Source organism: Haliotis asinina, chromosome 13 (genome assembly GCF_037392515.1).
Source record: "Haliotis asinina isolate JCU_RB_2024 chromosome 13, JCU_Hal_asi_v2, whole genome shotgun sequence".
NCBI lineage: Eukaryota > Metazoa > Mollusca > Gastropoda > Lepetellida > Haliotidae > Haliotis > Haliotis asinina.
This window is the reverse complement of record NC_090292.1, coordinates 9156196-9175664: the sequence shown is the minus strand read 5'-3', so window position 1 is coordinate 9175664 and position 19469 is coordinate 9156196. Positions and strand designations below refer to the sequence as shown.

Genomic DNA, 19469 nt, shown 5'->3' with positions numbered 1-19469 from the left:
CATGGATAATTTCCCGGTTTATTCAACCAAAGTCTTAATGTGTTTCTCTATATATACTTTCAGATGCACAGCCTGGCATGATGCCGCAGTCTGATGGTAGGTCGTCACATAATCTAATTTGTCCGTATAACTATAAAATGTTCTCCATTGCCAATGGCGCCATAATTTCAATATCTGATGTTGGTATATATCAGTCATGCAAAAACAAAAAAGGTGGTACTATATTTATGTGAAAAAACTATGTGGTTATATAATAAATAATAAACATGTGTTTCTGAATAGGGACTAAATACGAGTCACAAATAGCAATGCTCCCATCTTTTCGTGAAATCTTAAATCCTGCCTCGCTTGTGACATACGAGACAAACACTCGCAAAGGCAAGTCTGCCTGTAGAAAAAACCCAAACGACAACAACATCAAAAGAACACATGATACAAACCAAACTATGGACTTGCAACAGGTGCCTTATTTGTCATGATCCATTGATCCAATGTCCTGATATTGTGTATTGGAGATAAATCTTCTAGTTTTCGCCTTTAAGTGTTTGTTTCTCAAGTCTTTAAGGGTTTTAATGAGTAAAGACAGTAATGTCAATTGATGTCTTTTATCTTGTTTGGATTCAGCGGCACAACTGGCAATGATGCAGCAAGCAGCCGGTGAGTGTAGACACCTAAATCTTACATCGGTTTGTGAGATCGACTGAGCACATTTTAGAGTGGCATTTAGAAGCTGACATGATGCATTTCTTATGGACAGACTTCTGTATTGCAACAGATGCGACGTTTGGATATAGATACTAACAGAAGGTGTTAATAACGGTCTTAGTATGTCCACTGAGATTTCGCGTTATCGCAATAAGGAAATTGTCTATCCATAAAAAATTGTATCTCTTGACTGATCAGTAATGAAACAAGTACACAATAAAACATTCTACACTGGATGTTTTGATTGCATTTGGATGTTTACAGTCCTTTACCTTCAACACATACATAAGAATTAATACCTTCGTATGTCGTAATTGTCACCTCCCAAAATTATCACCTCCCAAGAGATTATGTTAATGTGGACATAAACGATGGGAATTCAATACTGCACATCGTGTCGTGATATCACAGTCAGAAAACAGATATCCACCCTTCTTGACCTACTGCATATTCATGAAACCATGGAAAATAATGGAATACAATAGAGTGTTCTAGGAATGTGTGTGGTAGGTTATTTGACGTGTGTTTTTAGTTGACCATCATAACAGTGTAATGACAGAAAACATTGTTTTGATTTAAAAACATAAGAGTTAAGTACAATCCCTTTCTTGGCAGTAAACAACACAAAAAGATGAGATTCTCGTTTGTAAAAAATATTCGATTTGGGGGCAAAATATCTTGACGCAGTTTACTGTTTCTGTTTCAGCGCGATATGAGGCGATGATGCAACAAGCAAGAGCTAATTTTAATGGTGAAAATCAACACATAAACCTGAGAAACCGATACTTCCGTTACGGCCTTTTGCTTTTATATAATACATGGACATGATTATTGTTCTCGTATTTTCGATTACCTTTAGCTGAATTCAATACCTAAGTATTTTTCGAAATACTTTTCGAATTAGCTTATTTGGTTGTCAGGAGCAATACATCGATATCGAAGTGAGCTTAATTTGACAGAAAAAGTGAAGTTCAGACCAATTCTTTACTTAATCATATTCTACTGTGATATAGAAAGTGATTATTTGCATTGTTTTCTTTAAAACTTCAAGGAAACTGTTTTCAGAAAGTATCTCTAAGTAATCTTTAAAATAACTATCTTTAAATAACTGTATATTGTATCTGATTTCGTTTTATTTCCAATCCTTGTTTCTCTTCCTTGCAGCCATGAACTCCAAAATTCAAGCCCACCTACAAGGATCCATGGGTATGTATGGGACATAGTCATACATCAGGTACATGGTATGTATGGGACATAGTCATACATCAGGTACATGGTATGTATGGGACATAGTTCTACATCAGGTACATGGGTATGTATGGGGCATAGTTATACATCAGGTACATGGGTAAGTATGGGACATAGTTATACATCAGGTACATGGGTATGTATGGGACATAGTTCTACATCAGGTACATGGTATGTATGGGACATAGTTCTACATCAGGTACATGGTATGTATGGGACATAGTTCTACATCAGGTACATGGGTATGTATGGGACATAGTTCTACATCAGGTACATGGTATGTATGGGACATAGTTATACATCAGGTACATGGTATGTATGGGACATAGTTCTACATCAGGTACATGGTATGTATGGGACATAGTTCTACATCAGGTACATGGGTATGTATGGGACATAGTTCTACATCAGGTACATGGTATGTATGGGACATAGTTATACATCAGGTACATGGTATGTATGGGACATAGTTCTACATCAGGTACATGGTATGTATGGGACATAGTTCTACATCAGGTACATGGGTATGTATGGGACATAGTTCTACATCAGGTACATGGTATGTATGGGACATAGTTCTAAATCAGGTACATGGTATGTATGGGACATAGTTCTACATCAGGTACATGGTATGTATGGGACATAGTTCTACATCAGGTACATGGGTATGTATGGGACATAGTTCTACATCAGGTACATGGTATGTATGGGACATAGTTCTAAATCAGGTACATGGTATGTATGGGACATAGTTCTACATCAGGTACATGGTATGTATGGGACATATTCATACATCAGGTACATGGTATGTATGGGACATAGTCATACATCAGGTACATGGTATGTATGGGACATAGTTCTACATCAGGTACATGGTATGTATGGGACATAGTTATACATCAGGTACATGGGTATGTATGGGACATAGTTCTACATCAGGTACATGGTATGTATGGGACATAGTTCTAAATCAGGTACATGGTATGTATGGGCCATAGTTCTACATCAGGTACATGGGTATGTATGGGACATAGTTCTACATCAGGTACATGGTATGTATGGGACATAGTTCTACATCAGGTACATGGGTATGTATGGGACATAGTTCTACATCAGGTACATGGTATGTATGGGACATAGTTCTACATCAGGTACATGGTATGTATGGGACATAGTTCTACATCAGGTACATGGGTATGTGTGGGACATAGTTCTACATCAGGTACATGGTATGTATGGGACATAGTTCTACATCAGGTACATGGTATGTATGGGACATAGTTATACATCAGGTACATGGTATGTATGGGACATAGTTCTACATCTGGTACATGGGTATGTGTGGGACATAGTTCTACATCAGGTACATGGTATGTATGGGACATAGTTATACAAGTTCGTCCATGGATATTGTGATGAACATGAGTCAAATATGTTCTGGATATCAACTTAAACGATTGAAGCAAAATGACGAAGCAGCAATTAACCCCGCAGCACATGTTCAGCAAATTGGCGAAGTGTGTTAAGACCAGCCTAAAACTGTTTATCTTGTGCGTGGAAGATACTATCCTCGAAGAAGAGGATATTTCCTTGTGCGTTGACGATGATTTCATCAACAATCTTTGAAGTTGATACTGGAATCAATGTACAGATATCAACACCAACGTTGCTGATGCCGTTTCCACGTAGATGACTCTTTCATCTACAATCTATGTTGTTGATACTAATACCAATGTAGAGATATTGACATCAACAGAGATGACACGTTCATCTACAATCTATGTTGTTGATACTAATATCAATGTAGAGATATTGACATCCACGTAGATGACACTTTCATCTACAATCTATGCAGCTGATTCTAATATCAATGTACGGATATTAACATCAACGTTGGTCACACTTTCATCTTGAATGTAGTTCATACTAATTAATGTAGAGATATTAAATTAACATCCACGTAGATGACACTTTCATCTAGAATCTAGGCTGTTGATACTAACATCAATGGAGAGATATTAACATGAGCGGACACGTTCATCTACTTGAAACATACATTTATTTATAATCTATGTAACTGATTCTAACATTCATACTATAGGATTTCATCTACGCAGATGACACTTTTATTTCGAATCCACGCAGCTGATACTAAGATCAATGTAGAGATAATAACGTCAGCGAACATGATACTTTCTGCCACCTAGATGATACTTTCATCTACATAAAACATACTTTCATTTATAGTGTGTGTAATTGATTTTAACACTTATTAGGGTATACTTTCATCTACGCAGATGACACTTTCATTTCGAATCTACGCAGCTGATATTAACATCTTCGTAGGCGATACATTCATCTTCGTAGGCGATACTTTCATCTTCGTAGGCGATACTTTCATCTTCGTAGGCGATACTTTCATCTTCGTAGGCGATACTTTCATCTGCGTAGGCGATACTTTCATCTGCGTAGGCGATACTTTCATCTGCGTAGTCGATAATTTCAATTCAGTAGATGATACAATCTTTCACCTTGAACTTACTTTCATCTCCATATATGATATCATAATCGTACGTAACAGTACCGAGACAGACATATTGTGGTGTTAAGTTACGACCCTTGGTGAGAATATGAATAGCGTTCAGTAGCGTGTTAGCGTGTGGCTGTTTCAGTATGTCATGTTTGTAATCCTAATCATGTCAAAGTATCAGTGTAAAACAATGAAAAAGGATCTATCATATTCAGTTGTATTTATTTAACAAAAATTCCTCACATTTTAAATATGCAATTAATCCTTTTACTGCTCTGACTTTACATCAAATCGGACATTATTAGCTATGCGAGACAGTGGTACAGCTCGAATTTTCCTGGGTGTGGCGTAAAATAGCAAAATAATATTGAGGCAGAGGTTTTCTTAACAGACCCGGTACGGGAGACAATATGCTTGATAGGGCGTTCTTTCGTAATAAAAATGCAGTTTCCGAAATTAATTATATCGTATGTGTTAGTATCATCTGTGAAGTGACTAGTATAAAATATCGCATAAAAAGCCCGCCCAGATAGTATATATCATTACTTGTCCTTGAATCAGTCAGTCGGACTGATACGTTTCCGAGCTGTAAAATGGAATACGATTGGTTATCCTGTACGCCGAAACGCTTAGCAAGAGACCAGTAAAAGTCCCAGGCCTTTGAGATACGCCAAGCTCTGTAAATATAAACTACGAATAGCTTGACGCACTAAATCAATACATCATGTAACTGATTTTGTTTGGGGAAATTTGGTGCAAATATCATTATGGGTCAAACAAAAATAACTACAATAGCTGGTAACAGTCAACTATTAATTTCCCTATGAAGGTGGATCGCCATCTCAACAAGCAGGTCAATTCAACACACATACAACATTCAGCACCATGAGTCCATCGTCATCCTCACCGGATGTGACTTTCACTGCCCAACCCACAGTTAACACTGGTTCCAGTAGCCCTAGTACCAGCGCATCTCAAGGCTCGAATCCAGCACCAACCAGCCCAGTACAGGGGACATCACCAACAGGTACAAACCAAGAACTGGGTACGCATTCTTATCGACAGAAAAGAAAACATATACCACATATTTTTGTTCAAAATACGGAGTGTGTGTAAATAAAATAAGTGTATGATTTCATTCACATTGCCAGGAAAGACAAATTTTAATGTGGCCTTATAAAAACATATTGTTGTTGTTAAGTCGTAGTTTGTGAAGAAGTCACACCTATTGACGTCATATTGCCAGTGTATATTTTCTCCTATACTGCTACAACTCACTGTGCATTGTAAATAGACTACCACGAGTGTGATGAAATTCCCGTCATCCCCCAGCAAGAAATTCGTGTCAAAGAGTCGTAAACTCACAATAATTCTCAACATGAACATTGACCAGATGCAAGTGAAATATATGATAAGGTAGATTAAACACCAGGCAATAACCCCTATTCAATATCCGATGATACAGTAGACAAGTAAACAGGTATACAAGTAAAGCCTTGATGTGCTAAGACACACATTTCGTCAAGAATCTATACAATTAGTACCATCAAGAAGGAAAGGGTAATTACTTGTTCCAACCGCATCTTTGGACACCAGAAGTTTCTGAAATGAATTGTTTAGCCACAGTTCTCATGTCGACATGAACCGTATATACTCTCAGGTGTGTTCTGTAGTGCATTTTACTGGACCTTGATTTGAGACTGAAATTGTAAATTTTGTAAATTGTAAATTTTTGCCTGTTACGAACAATTTTACTTCACTTTATTTCTGACAGTAAACTCACTATCGGGAGGATACTTTCCGTTTGGATTCCCAGGTATCAGTATTAAACCCACAGACTCTTGTATCCCACCCTGAAACCTGAACATGTATCCTGAACTCCCGTCACCCAACCATTAACCCCGACAACTTTACCTCTACCCTCCTGATCCCTAAACCCTGATCTTGCATTAAGACACACACACCCTACCCCCGCCCCTTCCTCGACAAAAACACACAAACACACACATACACTTACCACCATACCACAATCCAGGTTCCCATCCCACAATCCCTGCCACTCCACCCACAACTCCTACCACCCTACCCTTAACTCTACTTGTGTCTGTCCCATGGTCCTACCACCCTACCCTCAACTACGCTCCTCACCGAAGACACTCTCGCTACCCGTAACTCCGCTCCTTCCACAAACCCCCCACCCCCCCCCACCACCCCCCACCCCCCCAACCCTTCCCCCTCCCCTCCCCAACCCCGATACACGATATACCCTAGGAACTGTACCCTCAACTCCGTTTCTGTCCCAAGGTCCCTGGAACCACCTGAATATCATAGTCAACAAGCATGTTTGCTCACCAATCTCACACTTAACATGCCATGACTTACCGGTAACTCATTTTCTGCATACGTTATATACCCTCGTTGCAATGTTAGACTGGTTCGGGTTTCACGTGCAAAATTCTAAGGAACCTATAACCGATGCAGGTACAGAATTTCTAAAAACAATTTTTAATTGTAACACACTCCTTTTGACGAAAAATTAGATCAGCCTATTGACATAGTCGTCTAAAGTTGCATGCCAACTAATTTAGCAGCGCACATTCGCATCCTATATTAATTTCAGGTTCCGCTGGTAAATGGGTTCGAACAAGGATTTTTACAAATCTTCAAAATTGCACAGACATATATCCCACTACTGGTGAAACAGTATTGGACCTAGACTATGTTGTTTGAAACAGGACAGAACATTTCATAATAGATGCATTTATGTTAAATAACATAACTGATCTCTGCAGTATTTTAAAATTCTTATTGGTCTTGTTCCTAACAGTTCCGATGCCAACTTCCCAACCGCCAAACCAACAAGAATATACTCCAGATCAATCCGGACAGTCAAGTCAGACGAATCAACCAAGTGAACCAACACAGCCGGTTCCACCAACTCAGCCAACTCAACCAACTCAGCCAGCTCAACCAACTCAGCCACCTCAGTCAGTTCAACCAACTCAACCAGCTCAGCCAGTTCAGCCGGTTCAACCGGTTCAGCCATCCCAGCCAGTTCCATCTGCACCTGTAGCCGGTCCTGCAGCAGCGACAAACCCTCAAGAAGCTGCCCTCAGAGCTCAACAAATGATGTCACAGGTTGAAGCTCAGATGCTGGGACAAAGAAGTCAACAACAAGGACCTTTCGCAGATCGTCAGATGCCTCTTCCAAACAATCGTCCAACAAGCCACCAATGGCCACAGCATCAGATGACTGCATTCGGCAGGCAAGATATGCCAATTCAGGCCCATCAATCCAGTTCAACTTGGCCACAGGGTCAGCAAAGTCAAAGCGCTGGCAACCAAGGATTTTCCGAACCGACTAACATGCAGAATCAGCAACTTTACGCAATGGGACACATGAATGGTGGGTCCACGTCAATAATCCTATAAATATAACTATCAGTGTATTGCTCAATAAATTCGTTAAACGTTTTGAGGGGTATTTTAGAAGTTTAAAAGTACAATATAGACATATTTTATCGGTAACCACTTGTATGTTTCGTGCCTGCGACGTTTCTATACAGATTCCTGTACCCATTTTCAAGCAGTTGACTCACTGTTCACGCAATACGGAATGTGTTATACATATGGTTTGCCTATATTGTAAATCCTATAATATAAAAAGTTTGTTTTTATAATAATCCTTTAAATATCAAACATTACAGCACTAATGAATAATCCGTATATATGAATTGTCATTGCAAAAGAACGCATAGTCTTGATTGTGGACCTAAACGATTTCGATCTGGCACAATGACAAGAAGTCGGCCAGCCGGAAGACCTGTGTCACCTTTCACAAGAATGGACTGTTGAAGACCAATGTTACTCGGATCTTCCCGGGTGTGACGTTAAGTAAGAAACAATGTACCGTCGATTTGTTGCTTTCAGGAAGGATGCAGGCTCCAACTCCAGCGCTGGCTGACGCCGCTAGGATGAGTAACATGCATGGTAAATATTGTTTGTAACAGGTATGGAATAAGCTACCGCCGCTAGGGTGGGTAACATGCATGGTAGATATTGTTTGTAACAGGTATGGAATAAGCTAATGCCACCAGGATGGGTAACATGCATGGTAGATATTGTTTGTAACAGGAATGGAATAAGCTGACGCCACTAGGATGGGTAACATGCATGGTAGATATTGTTTGTAACAGGTATGGAATAAGCATTGCCACGTAATTGTGCAATTGCCTGAAAAACAGGGCTCCGATCCAGAAAGCTGTCGTATAGTTACTAGCTGTGGTAAATATATCGTTTATCATAGATTTGCAAGTGACCTACGACTATGGAGGCTTTGTTGAACGGGCCCCATATAGAACATTGATGAGATTAAGAGGATTATATTTGGACATTGTCGGTTTTTCGTGATGTTTGTTTGCATCCAATCCGATATACGTACATCAATGCTTATAATGACGCTTATGCAGTCACCGGATATTCTGGTCTATGGCATTTGTAGGATGCCGTCGCGGGAAATTTGGTACATGACATTTATTTACATCTGAAAGTATCCCTTGATTATGCCATTCTTGAATAATTATGCTAAAGTTGTGATCAAAATAGCCATTTCCTTCTAACTCGTAACCCCAAAGGTTTTTAACCCCCACACGGGTACAATATATGAAGCCTATTTCTGGTGTCACCGGCAGTGATATTACTGGAATATTGTTGAATGCTGCGTAAATCTAAAGATTAACACCTCTGATATTGTTTCGACAGGTATGAACGGCCAAGCAGACGCATCGATGTTTAACATGAACAACCAGCAACAGCAACCGCAGATGTCACTGGAACAACAATACCTGCAGTTTTTGCAACAGCAACCAGCACCACAACTGCCACAAAGTTCGCCATTCGGACAGCAAGGGCAGTCAGCGTCAGGCTCCCACTTCGCCCAACAGCCGACTTCCGCCTTCTCCAGTCAACCTCTGTCAACACATTCCCACTTCCTGAACCAGCACCAGTCTCCTCCTACTTCTCCTTTCATGTCAGGCATGGCTCGCCAACAATCAGGTAAATACAAGTGCTTAAAGGTGCAAAAACGTTTCACTTTGTATTAAGAGCTCTTGTTTGTCGTGAAATGTCCCGCCCTGTAAATACAAGTGCTTAAAGGTGCGAAACCTTTCTTTTGTATTGAGGGCTCTTGTTAGGCGTGAGATGTCCCGTCCAGTAAATATAAGTGCTTGAACTCGCAAAACCTTTCATTTCTATTCAGAGCTCTTGCGTGGAATGTCCCGCCCGGTAAATACAAGTGCTTAAAACTCGCAAAGCTTATTTTTGTATTAAGCGCCCTTGTCCCGCCCGGTAAATATTATTGCTTGAATGTGCGAAACCTTTCATTCTGTATTGAGAACTCTTGATTGGCGTGAAATGACAGTTCAGATGATGATATAGATGCTTACCTTGCTTTTTCATGTACTACAATTATTTCGTATAAAATTACTTCACGGGGTAAAGCTAGCTTTGTCGATTCAAACAGATGGACAAGGGTTGCTGCAAGTGCCCACTTCGCACTGACCTACCATTCTTCTCATACACATTCACTGGACATGTAGTAAGCATTATAACAGCGTCCCGATATTGTATCCTTCAAATTCGTACTTTTTACCCAAAACTTTTATTTTAGGTGCGGGCTTAGGAGGTCCAACATCAAACCCAACACAAGCTCAACTTCTCCAGCAGTTCGCTGCTCTTGACAACAAGCTCTCCTCCATGCAGAACCCAACACCAGGTACACTTGAAAACTTGACAAACCAAAGCTATATCAGTGAGTAAGTGAGTTTAGTTTTACTCCGCACTCAGCAATATCCCAGCTATATGGCGGCAGTATGTAAATAACCGAGTCTGGACCATACAATACCACTATGACACTCCCCACACCTCTAAATAATACGATCTTTTCTTTCCAGTGAAAACATACAGAATACCAAACCATGTACCGTGTGATACCATATCTATGAAACTTGTGAACGGTTTGGAATCTACAGAGCGAAAACGAGTTTCATAAATATAAGTTTACACGGGACATTGTTTATTGTATTTTATTTATCTCTCACTCAACATTAGCAAAGACCTATCTCAGGACTGTGGAATATTGCATCTATGCGAATGACAGTCGACATTTTGTTTTGATCACGTTTGATCACGTCAGGTGACCGAGTGCAAATAGTTCCGGCAGCTCGCGACGTACAATAGCATTGACGTGATATTAAACAGTGATGTCGTCAACGGTGATACAATGTTTTTGTCTTCTATATCCGTGCAGCACAGCTACAGTCGGTGATGTCGCAGTTCCAACAGCTGGAGAGACAGATGGAGATGGCCAATAATCCAGGTGGGAACACGTCTCGCTGTCTATAGCTGTCATGTACATCACCAGAATGTTGTGTACCACCGGTCTCAGCAATAGTACAGCTATGACGGCGGTAACAGAATCTGACTTCTTTTAGTGACAGTTTGAATATGTCCTTTGTTACAATACGTGCGGGATTTTGGTGTAGGTGCTAGCATCGTTTTCGAATACGTCACAAACGATTTCTCTACAGCCTTGCAGACCTCATCGTGGATTGTAAGCTATTTAACTACAAGGCGCACACACATGCGCACGTAAATACGTACGCACACATTCCTAAAAGGTTGTGAAACTGAGATGCAACAATAATTTCGTCATAGGCAACAATAATGTCTTCATACGCCAGAGTCATATTCCTTTGTGTACCGTTTTAGCTTCGGCCTCATCGTCTTTGACGCCAGACATGTCCGCAATGGCGGGGATAGCGGGGATGGCGGGAATGCCAGATATGTCGGGGATGCCAGCAATCCCAGGGGTGCCAGGAATGCCATTAGACCGTAAGTATGGACTAAGATCCACGTGCAAAACCCTAAGACTCATATTGCTGTTCTGTTTGTTTGTTGTTTATATGACTTAACTTCCATTGTCAATGAAACTTCTGACTACAGTGACTGGGCGCTCTCCCTACCAACAAAAGTGCTTGTGCATTCCGATCGCGCACATGCTACCCCAAACAGCGCCAACAGTTCAGTCATCGAAATCCCCAGAAAGTCAAATTCAGCTCAATTCAGATACAGTGCGGAATCGGTTTAGCAATTCAGATATATTGGTAGAGAGGTGTTTTCCTGTTTTTTCTTCTTTGTGTCTGTAGTGTACGGTTCTTCCCCAGCAACTGTAGTTCACCGTTATTTCCCAGTGACTATAGTTCATTGTTATTCCTCAATGACTATAGTTTACTGTTATTTCACAATGACTATAGCTCATTGTTATTCCTCAGTGACAATAGTTTACTGTTATTTCCCAGTGAGAATAGTTTACTGTTATTTCCCAATGACTATACTTTATTGTTATTCCTCAATCACAATAGTTTACTGTTATTTCCCAGTGACTATACTTTACTGTTATTTCCCAATGACTATACTTCATTGTTATTCCCCAGTGACAATAGTTTACTGTTATTTCCCAGTGAGAGTAGTTTACTGTTATTTCCCAATGACTATACTTCATTGTTATTCCTCAGTGACAATAGTTTACTGTTATTTCCCAGTGAGAGTAGTTTACTGTTATTTCCCAATGACTATGGTTCATTATTATTCATCAGTGACAATAGTTTACTGTTGCTTCCCAATGACTATAGTTTACTGTTATTTCCCAATGACTATGGTTCAATCTTATTCATCAGTGACAATAGCTTACTGTTATTTCTCAATGACTATACTTTACTGTTATTTCCCAATGACTATAGCTCATTGTTATTCCTCAGTGACAATAGTTTACTGTTATTTCCCAATGACTATACTTTACTGTTATTTCCCAGTGACTATACTTTACTGTTATTTCCCAATGACTATACTTCATTGTTATTCCTCAGTGACAATAGTTTACTGTTATTTCCCAGTGAGAGTAGTTTACTGTTATTTCCCAATGACTATACTTCATTGTTATTCCTCAGTGACAATAGTTTACTGTTATTTCCCAGTGAGAGTAGTTTACTGTTATTTCCCAATGACTATGGTTCATCATTATTCATCAGTGACAATAGTTTACTGTTGCTTCCCAATGACTATAGTTTACTGTTATTTCCCAATGACTATGGTTCATTCTTATTCATCAGAGACAATAGTTTACTGTTATTTCCCAATGACTATACTTCATTGTTATTTCCCAGTGAGAATAGTTTACTGTTATTTCCCAATGACTATACTTTACTGTTATTTCCCAATGACTATACTTTACTGTTATTTCCCAATGACTATACTTCATTGTTATTTCCCAGTGAGAATAGTTTACTGTTATTTCCCAATGACTATACTTTACTGTTATTTCCCAATGACTATGGTTTATTGTTATTCCTCAGTGGCAATAGTTTACTGTTATTTCTCAATGACTATACTTTACTGTTATTTCCCAGTGACTATAGCTCATTGTTATTCCTCAGTGACAATAGTTTACTGTTATTTCCCAGTGAGAATAGTTTACTGTTATTTCCCAATGACTATACTTTACTGTTATTTCCCAATGACTATACTTTACCGTTATTTCTCAATGACTATACTTCATTGTTATTTCCCAGTGAGAATAGTTTACTGTTATTTCCCAATAACTATGGTTTACTGTTATTTCCCAATGACTATGGTTCATTATTATTCCTCAGTGACAATAGTTTACTGTTATTTCCCAATGACTATACTTTACTGTTATTTCCCAATGACTATAGCTCACTGTTATTCCTCAGTGACAATAGTTTACTGTTATTTCCCAGTGAGAATAGTTTACTGTTATTTCCCAATGACTATGCTTTACTGTTATTTCCCAATGACTATACTTTACTGTTATTTCCCAATGACTATACTTCATTGTTATTTCCCAGTGAGAATAGTTTACTGTTATTTCCCAATGACTATACTTTACTGTTATTTCCCAATGACTATACTTCATTGTTATTTCCCAGTGAGAATAGTTTACTGTTATTTCCCAATGACTATACTTTACTGTTATTTCCCAATGACTATGGTTTATTGTTATTTCCCAGTGAGAATAGTTTACTGTTATTTCCCAATGACTACAGTTTACTGTTATTTCCCAATGACTATGGTTCATTGTTATTCCTCAGTGACAATAGTTTACTGTTATTTCCCAATGACTATACTTTACTGTTATTTCCCAATGACTATAGCTCATTGTTATTCCTCAGTGACAATAGTTTTACTGTTATTTCCCAGTGAGAATAGTTTACTGTTATTTCCCAATGACTATACTTTACTGTTATTTCCCAATGACTATACTTTACTGTTATTTCCCAATGACTATACTTCATTGTTATTTCCCAGTGAGAATAGTTTACTGTTATTTCCCAATGACTATACTTTACTGTTATTTCCCAATGACTATGGTTTATTGTTATTCCTCAGTGGCAATAGTTTACTGTTATTTCTCAATGACTATACTTTACTGTTATTTCCCAATGACTATAGTTCATTGTTATTCCTCAGTGACAATAGTTTACTGTTATTTCCCAGTGAGAATAGTTTACTGTTATTTCCCAATGACTACAGTTTACTGTTATTTCCCAATGACTATGGTTCATTGTTATTCCTCAGTGACAATAGTTTACTGTTATTTCCCAATGACTATACTTTACTGTTATTTCCCAATGACTATAGCTCATTGTTATTCCTCAGTGACAATAGTTTTACTGTTATTTCCCAGTGAGAATAGTTTACTGTTATTTCCCAATGACTATACTTTACTGTTATTTCCCAATGACTATACTTTACTGTTATTTCCCAATGACTATACTTCATTGTTATTTCCCAGTGAGAATAGTTTACTGTTATTTCCCAATGACTATACTTTACTGTTATTTCCCAATGACTATGGTTCATTGTTATTCCTCAGTGACAATAGTTTACTGTTATTTCCCAATGACTGTACTTTACTGTTATTTCCCAATGACTATAGCTCATTGTTATTCCTCAGTGACAATAGTTTACTGTTATTTCCCAGTGAGAATAGTTTACTGTTATTTCCCAATGACTATAGTTTACTGTTATTTCTCAATGACTATGGTTCATTGTTATTCCTCAGTGACAATAGTTTACTGTTGTTTCCTCAGTGACTATTGTTCACTGTTATTTCCCACCGACTATAGTGTCTTGTTACTTCCCAGTAATTACAGTTGACTGTTATTTCTCAGTGACTGAGGTTTACTTGTGTATGAAAAAGATAGTTTACAGTTATTTCCCAGTGACTGTAATATTTTATTTGCCAGCCTCCGCTTCCATGGGCCCTGATTCGATACCCGCTATTGAGACACAGGTCATGGCGCTGGAAAGCCGTCTCATGACTCACTTCAAAAACCCAAACCCAGGTGAGAACACAAACCCAAGTGAGAACACAAACCCAAGTGAGAACACAAACCCTGGTGAGAACACAAACCAGGGTGAGTACACAAACCAGGGTGAGTACGCAAACCCTGGTGTGTACACAATGCCAGGTGCGTACACGAACCATAGTGAGATCACAAACTTTTACTTTTCTGTTGCGATGAAATTGTGCTTGTTGGCATGTTTTTCATTAACTGTACATGATGGAACTGAGGGATTGTGATCCACTACATGTAGATCTTACATGAACTGCTTTTCTGAAAAATCTGTTTAAGTTTTTTGTATCAGTTGTTAATTTGATTGTTCTTTAGAAATCATTTAAATTTAGCTGAATGTGTATCAGTGTAATGTTAACGGCAGTGCTGTCAGTGACCAAAGCAGTCATTCAAAGTTCACTCCAGGTTCTGCTTATATGCTTAACTTGGGCGTTCATATGTGTTTTATGCTCACGTTCGGATTTAGTCATTAAATATGGTCCAGGTTACACAATAACGATATCTTGTGCAGATGGGGAATTCCTTGGGTTTGTGGTATTTGAGGTATTTCATTTGTGGGATATTGTTCGATTTCTGCTTTAAAATGACTATGGTGTTGTAGATCCAACACTGACTGCGCAGCTGGTGGCAGAGTATGATGTACTCCAGAAGAATCTCAAAGCTGCCAAGAGAGCAGCCGCAGGTGAGTGCGATTGTGTGTTAGCCGCAGGTGAGTGCAATTGTGTGTTAGCCGCAGGTGAGTGCGATTGTGTGTTGTGTTGAAATGGGATGATAGCTTGGGTCGGGTGGAGATCGTAAAAGGCGAAGTCAGTTTTGAGTGAGTGAGTTTAATGTTACACAGCACTAAGCAATATTCCCCCAATACAGCGGCCGTCGGGTCTGGACCAGAGAATCCAGTGACTGATTTCCGCAACTGGGATACGATGACGTGTCAACCAAGTCTGCGAGGTCATATATAAAGTTGAGGAATATAAGTATCTAAGCAGAGTGATAGATTCTAAACGCACCAGGCCAGTTAATGAGTTTAGTCTTACGTCGCACACCGCAACATTCTATCTATATGGTGGTCTGTGAATAATCGAAGTCTGGACCAGACAATCCAGTGATCAACAGCATGAGCATCGATCCTAGCTACTGGAAACCGATGACATAGGTCAACCAAGTCAGAAAGCCTGACCATCCGATGCCGACATGCATGGATTACTGCATATCCGTTCTAAGCCCTGTCGTCACAGTTCTACAGTCTGTGTGTAAGCGTTTAGGGGTAGGTATGGGTTAGGGGGATGAATTTGAAAAGCTGAGGCCAGGCGTGTGTGAAGAGCTGTTCTGTTTGATTGGTAGTTTAGAAGTTGTGACTAATAAGAAAAGTAAGATCAGTTATGGATAACAACTTCTTTCTTATGAAATGCCTAGACATTTCGGTATAGGTTATCGTACCATTAACAATGCAGGGTTTCATGAAGGTTTCAAACGTGCAGCTCTCTATTACCATGGTTCATATATGACATCAGTGTTTATACCGTGGTCACCTAATGGTGTGATGTTAATAATATACGTGGGCCTTACGTTTTTGAATTTGTACAGGGACATGAATGTAAATCAACTTCCCAAAAAATCTGCTTAGTAAGCAAACGTAAGAATGCTTAAGCATACGAAAAACAATCGTGAATATTCTAAAAGAACGACGACCAAGAACTTGGAGCAATGAACTTGGAATTCAAGAAGAATTCGCAAACACGACGACCTTCCACGCAGCAATGCAGATTATTATCGTAATTATATGCCAGTCTCTGTCGTTCGCAAACAGTTGACGCGGAATCCACTCATGCGCATATAGAAATGGAATGATATTTTCAGGGAAGAAAACTGGATACTTTACTTAATGGAATTTGAAAATGACCAATTTTTGTCCTACAGTATCATCAAGTCCTGTACCAAGTGGATCAAACAGTCCCAGCCGTGAGTACAACTCCCTTTCTGTCGCTTGTGAGGAACTCAGCAGATCGTTTTGATGAGATAAGTGGATGTATTATAGTCTATAACACAGACTAAATAAATAAACAATTCAACCTCGAAATCTTTGTCGACTTGGTGGACACGAGGTAGAGCGTCCTTTCACTAACTTTACAAATGCTCCATTCCCTCTTGAGGAAACACATGCACTTTAAACTCGTTGATGGTGCTTTTCAATCCATTTCAAGCATCTGAATGTAAATGCTGATGTTGATAAAGAGTTAGGAAACAGCAAATCCTGTGCGTAGGTCTTACCTTCAAAAAGGAAAACCAGGAGATAGGTCTAACTGACAAAACGTATTGCCGGGATATAGGTCTTACTTTCTAAAGTAAAACCCGTGACCAACACACCTCAAATGTGCTTATTCCGGGAAAAGACCCCATGTCTAATGCCTAGTGAGAAGCACTCTTCTGGTAAATATAAGCTGAATGAAGTTGCATTGTTTTAGAATTGTCTGTGGGAAATACCGCCATGAATTCAAGAAAGGGTAAGACTTTTCACACAGCCCTTGTTGTTGTACTTTTGCCTAGTCTAGTGTCGTGTAGAGTAGTGGTGTGACTGGGACATGTAGCTCATCCAATTGCATTGCTGTCTACAGTAGACTATATGTGGTGTGAGGCGAGTATGTAGTTCATCCAACTGTATTGCTGTCTACAGTAGACTATATGTGGTGTGAGGCGAGTATGTAGTTCATCCAACTGTATTGCTGTCTAAGGTAGTGGTGTGAGGCGAATTTGTAGTTCATCCAACTGTATTGCTGTCTACAGTAGTGGTGTGAGGCGTGTATGTAGTTCATCCAACTGTATTGCTGTCTACAGTAGACCATATGTGGTGTGAAGCGAGTATGTAGTTCATCCAACTGTATTGCTGTCTAAGGTACTGGTGTGAGGCGAGTATGTAGTTCATCCAACTGTATTGCTGTCTACAGTAGTGGTGTGAGGCGAGTATGTAGTTCATCCAACTGTATTGCTGTCTAAGGTAGTGGTGTGAGGCGAGTATGTAGTTCATCCAAATGTATTGCTGTCTAAGGTAGTGGTGTGAGGCGAGTATGTACTTCATCCAAATGTATTGCTGTCTACGGTAGTGGTGTGAGGCGAGTATGTAGTTCATCCAACTGCATTGCTGTCTACGGTAGTGGTGTGAGGCGAGTATGTAGTTCATCCAACTGTATTGCTGTCTAAGGTAGTGGTGTGAGGCGAGTATGTAGTTCATCCAACTGTATTGCTGTCTAAGGTAGTGGTGTGAGGCGAGTATGTAGTTCATCCAACTGTATTGCTGTCTACAGTAGTGGTGTAAGGCGAATGTGTAGTTCATCCAACTGTATTGCTGTCTACAGTAGACTATATGTGGTGTGAAGCGAGTATGTAGTTCATCCAACTGTATTGCTGTCTACAGTAGACTATATGTGGTGTGAGGCGAGTATGTAGTTCATCCAAATGTATTGCTGTCTACGGTAGTGGTGTGAGGCGAGTATGTACTTCATCCAACTGCATTGCTGTCTACGGTAGTGGTGTGAGGCGAGTATGTAGTTCATCCAACTGTATTGCTGTCTAAGGTAGTGGTGTGAGGCGAGTATGTAGTTCATCCAACTGTATTGCTGTCTACAGTAGTGGTGTAAGGCGAATGTGTAGTTCATCCAACTGTATTGCTGTCTACAGTAGACTATATGTGGTGTGAAGCGAGTATGTAGTTCATCCAACTGTATTGCTGTCTACAGTAGACTATATGTGGTGTGAGGCGAGTATGTAGTTCATCCAACTGTATTGCTGTCTAAGGTAGTGGTGTGAGGCGAATTTGTAGTTCATCCAACTGTATTGCTGTCTACAGTAGTGGTGTGAGGCGAGTATGTAGTTCATCCAACTGTATTGCTGTCTACAGTAGACTATATGTGGTGTGAAGCGAGTATGTAGTTCATCCAACTGTATTGCTGTCTAAGGTAGTGGTGTGAGGCGAATTTGTAGTTCATCCAACTGTATTGCTGTCTAAGGTAGTGGTGTGAGGCGAGTATGTACTTCATCCAACTGTATTGCTGTCTACAGTAGTGGTGTGAGGCGAGTATGTAGTTCATCCAACTGTATTGCTGTCTAAGGTAGTGGTGTGAGGCGAGTATGTAGTTCATCCAACTGTATTGCTGTCTACGGTAGTGGTGTGAGGCGAGTATGTAGTTCATCCAACTGTATTGCTGTCTAAGGTAGTGGTGTGAGGCGAATTTGTAGTTCATCCAACTGTATTGCTGTCTACAGTAGTGGTGTGAGGCGAGTATGTACTTCATCCAACCGTATTGCTGTCTAAGGTAGTGGTGTGAGGCGAGTATGTAGTTCATCCAACTGTATTGCTGTCTAAGGTAGTGGTGTGAGGCGAGTATGTAGTTCATCCAACTGTATTGCTGTCTACAGTAGTGTTGTAAGGCGAATGTGTAGTTCATCCAATTGTATTGTTGTCTACGGTAGTGTTTTGATGCAAGTATGTAGTAATAAATAAATAAATAAATAAATAAATAAATAAATAAATAAATAAATAAATAAATAAATAAATA

At 39.4% G+C, this 19469-nt stretch overlaps 1 protein-coding gene across 9 annotated transcripts in view; it reads left to right on the top strand.

Moving 5' to 3' along the window:
* The window catches only part of LOC137259924 (uncharacterized), a 43916-nt gene that overhangs the window by 11090 nt on the left and 13357 nt on the right, over window positions 1-19469 (top strand). For 4 of the 9 annotated variants that reach the window (XM_067797574.1, XM_067797569.1, XM_067797573.1 and 1 more), the window contains 16 exons: window positions 64-96; window positions 625-657; window positions 1412-1456; window positions 1870-1911; window positions 5313-5528; window positions 6258-6299; window positions 7311-7889; window positions 8414-8473; window positions 9245-9538; window positions 10152-10256; window positions 10791-10859; window positions 11252-11374; window positions 14809-14907; window positions 15521-15601; window positions 16837-16878; window positions 17382-17420. In XM_067797574.1, coding sequence (XP_067653675.1) covers window positions 64-96; window positions 625-657; window positions 1412-1456; window positions 1870-1911; window positions 5313-5528; window positions 6258-6299; window positions 7311-7889; window positions 8414-8473; window positions 9245-9538; window positions 10152-10256; window positions 10791-10859; window positions 11252-11374; window positions 14809-14907; window positions 15521-15601; window positions 16837-16878; window positions 17382-17420 — 1902 coding nt within the window. The remainder of the gene's footprint in view (window positions 1-63; window positions 97-624; window positions 658-1411; window positions 1457-1869; window positions 1912-5312; window positions 5529-6257; window positions 6300-7310; window positions 7890-8413; window positions 8474-9244; window positions 9539-10151; window positions 10257-10790; window positions 10860-11251; window positions 11375-14808; window positions 14908-15520; window positions 15602-16836; window positions 16879-17381; window positions 17421-19469) is intronic. The other 5 variants (XM_067797576.1, XM_067797571.1, XM_067797570.1 and 2 more) reach the window with 4 other exon arrangements.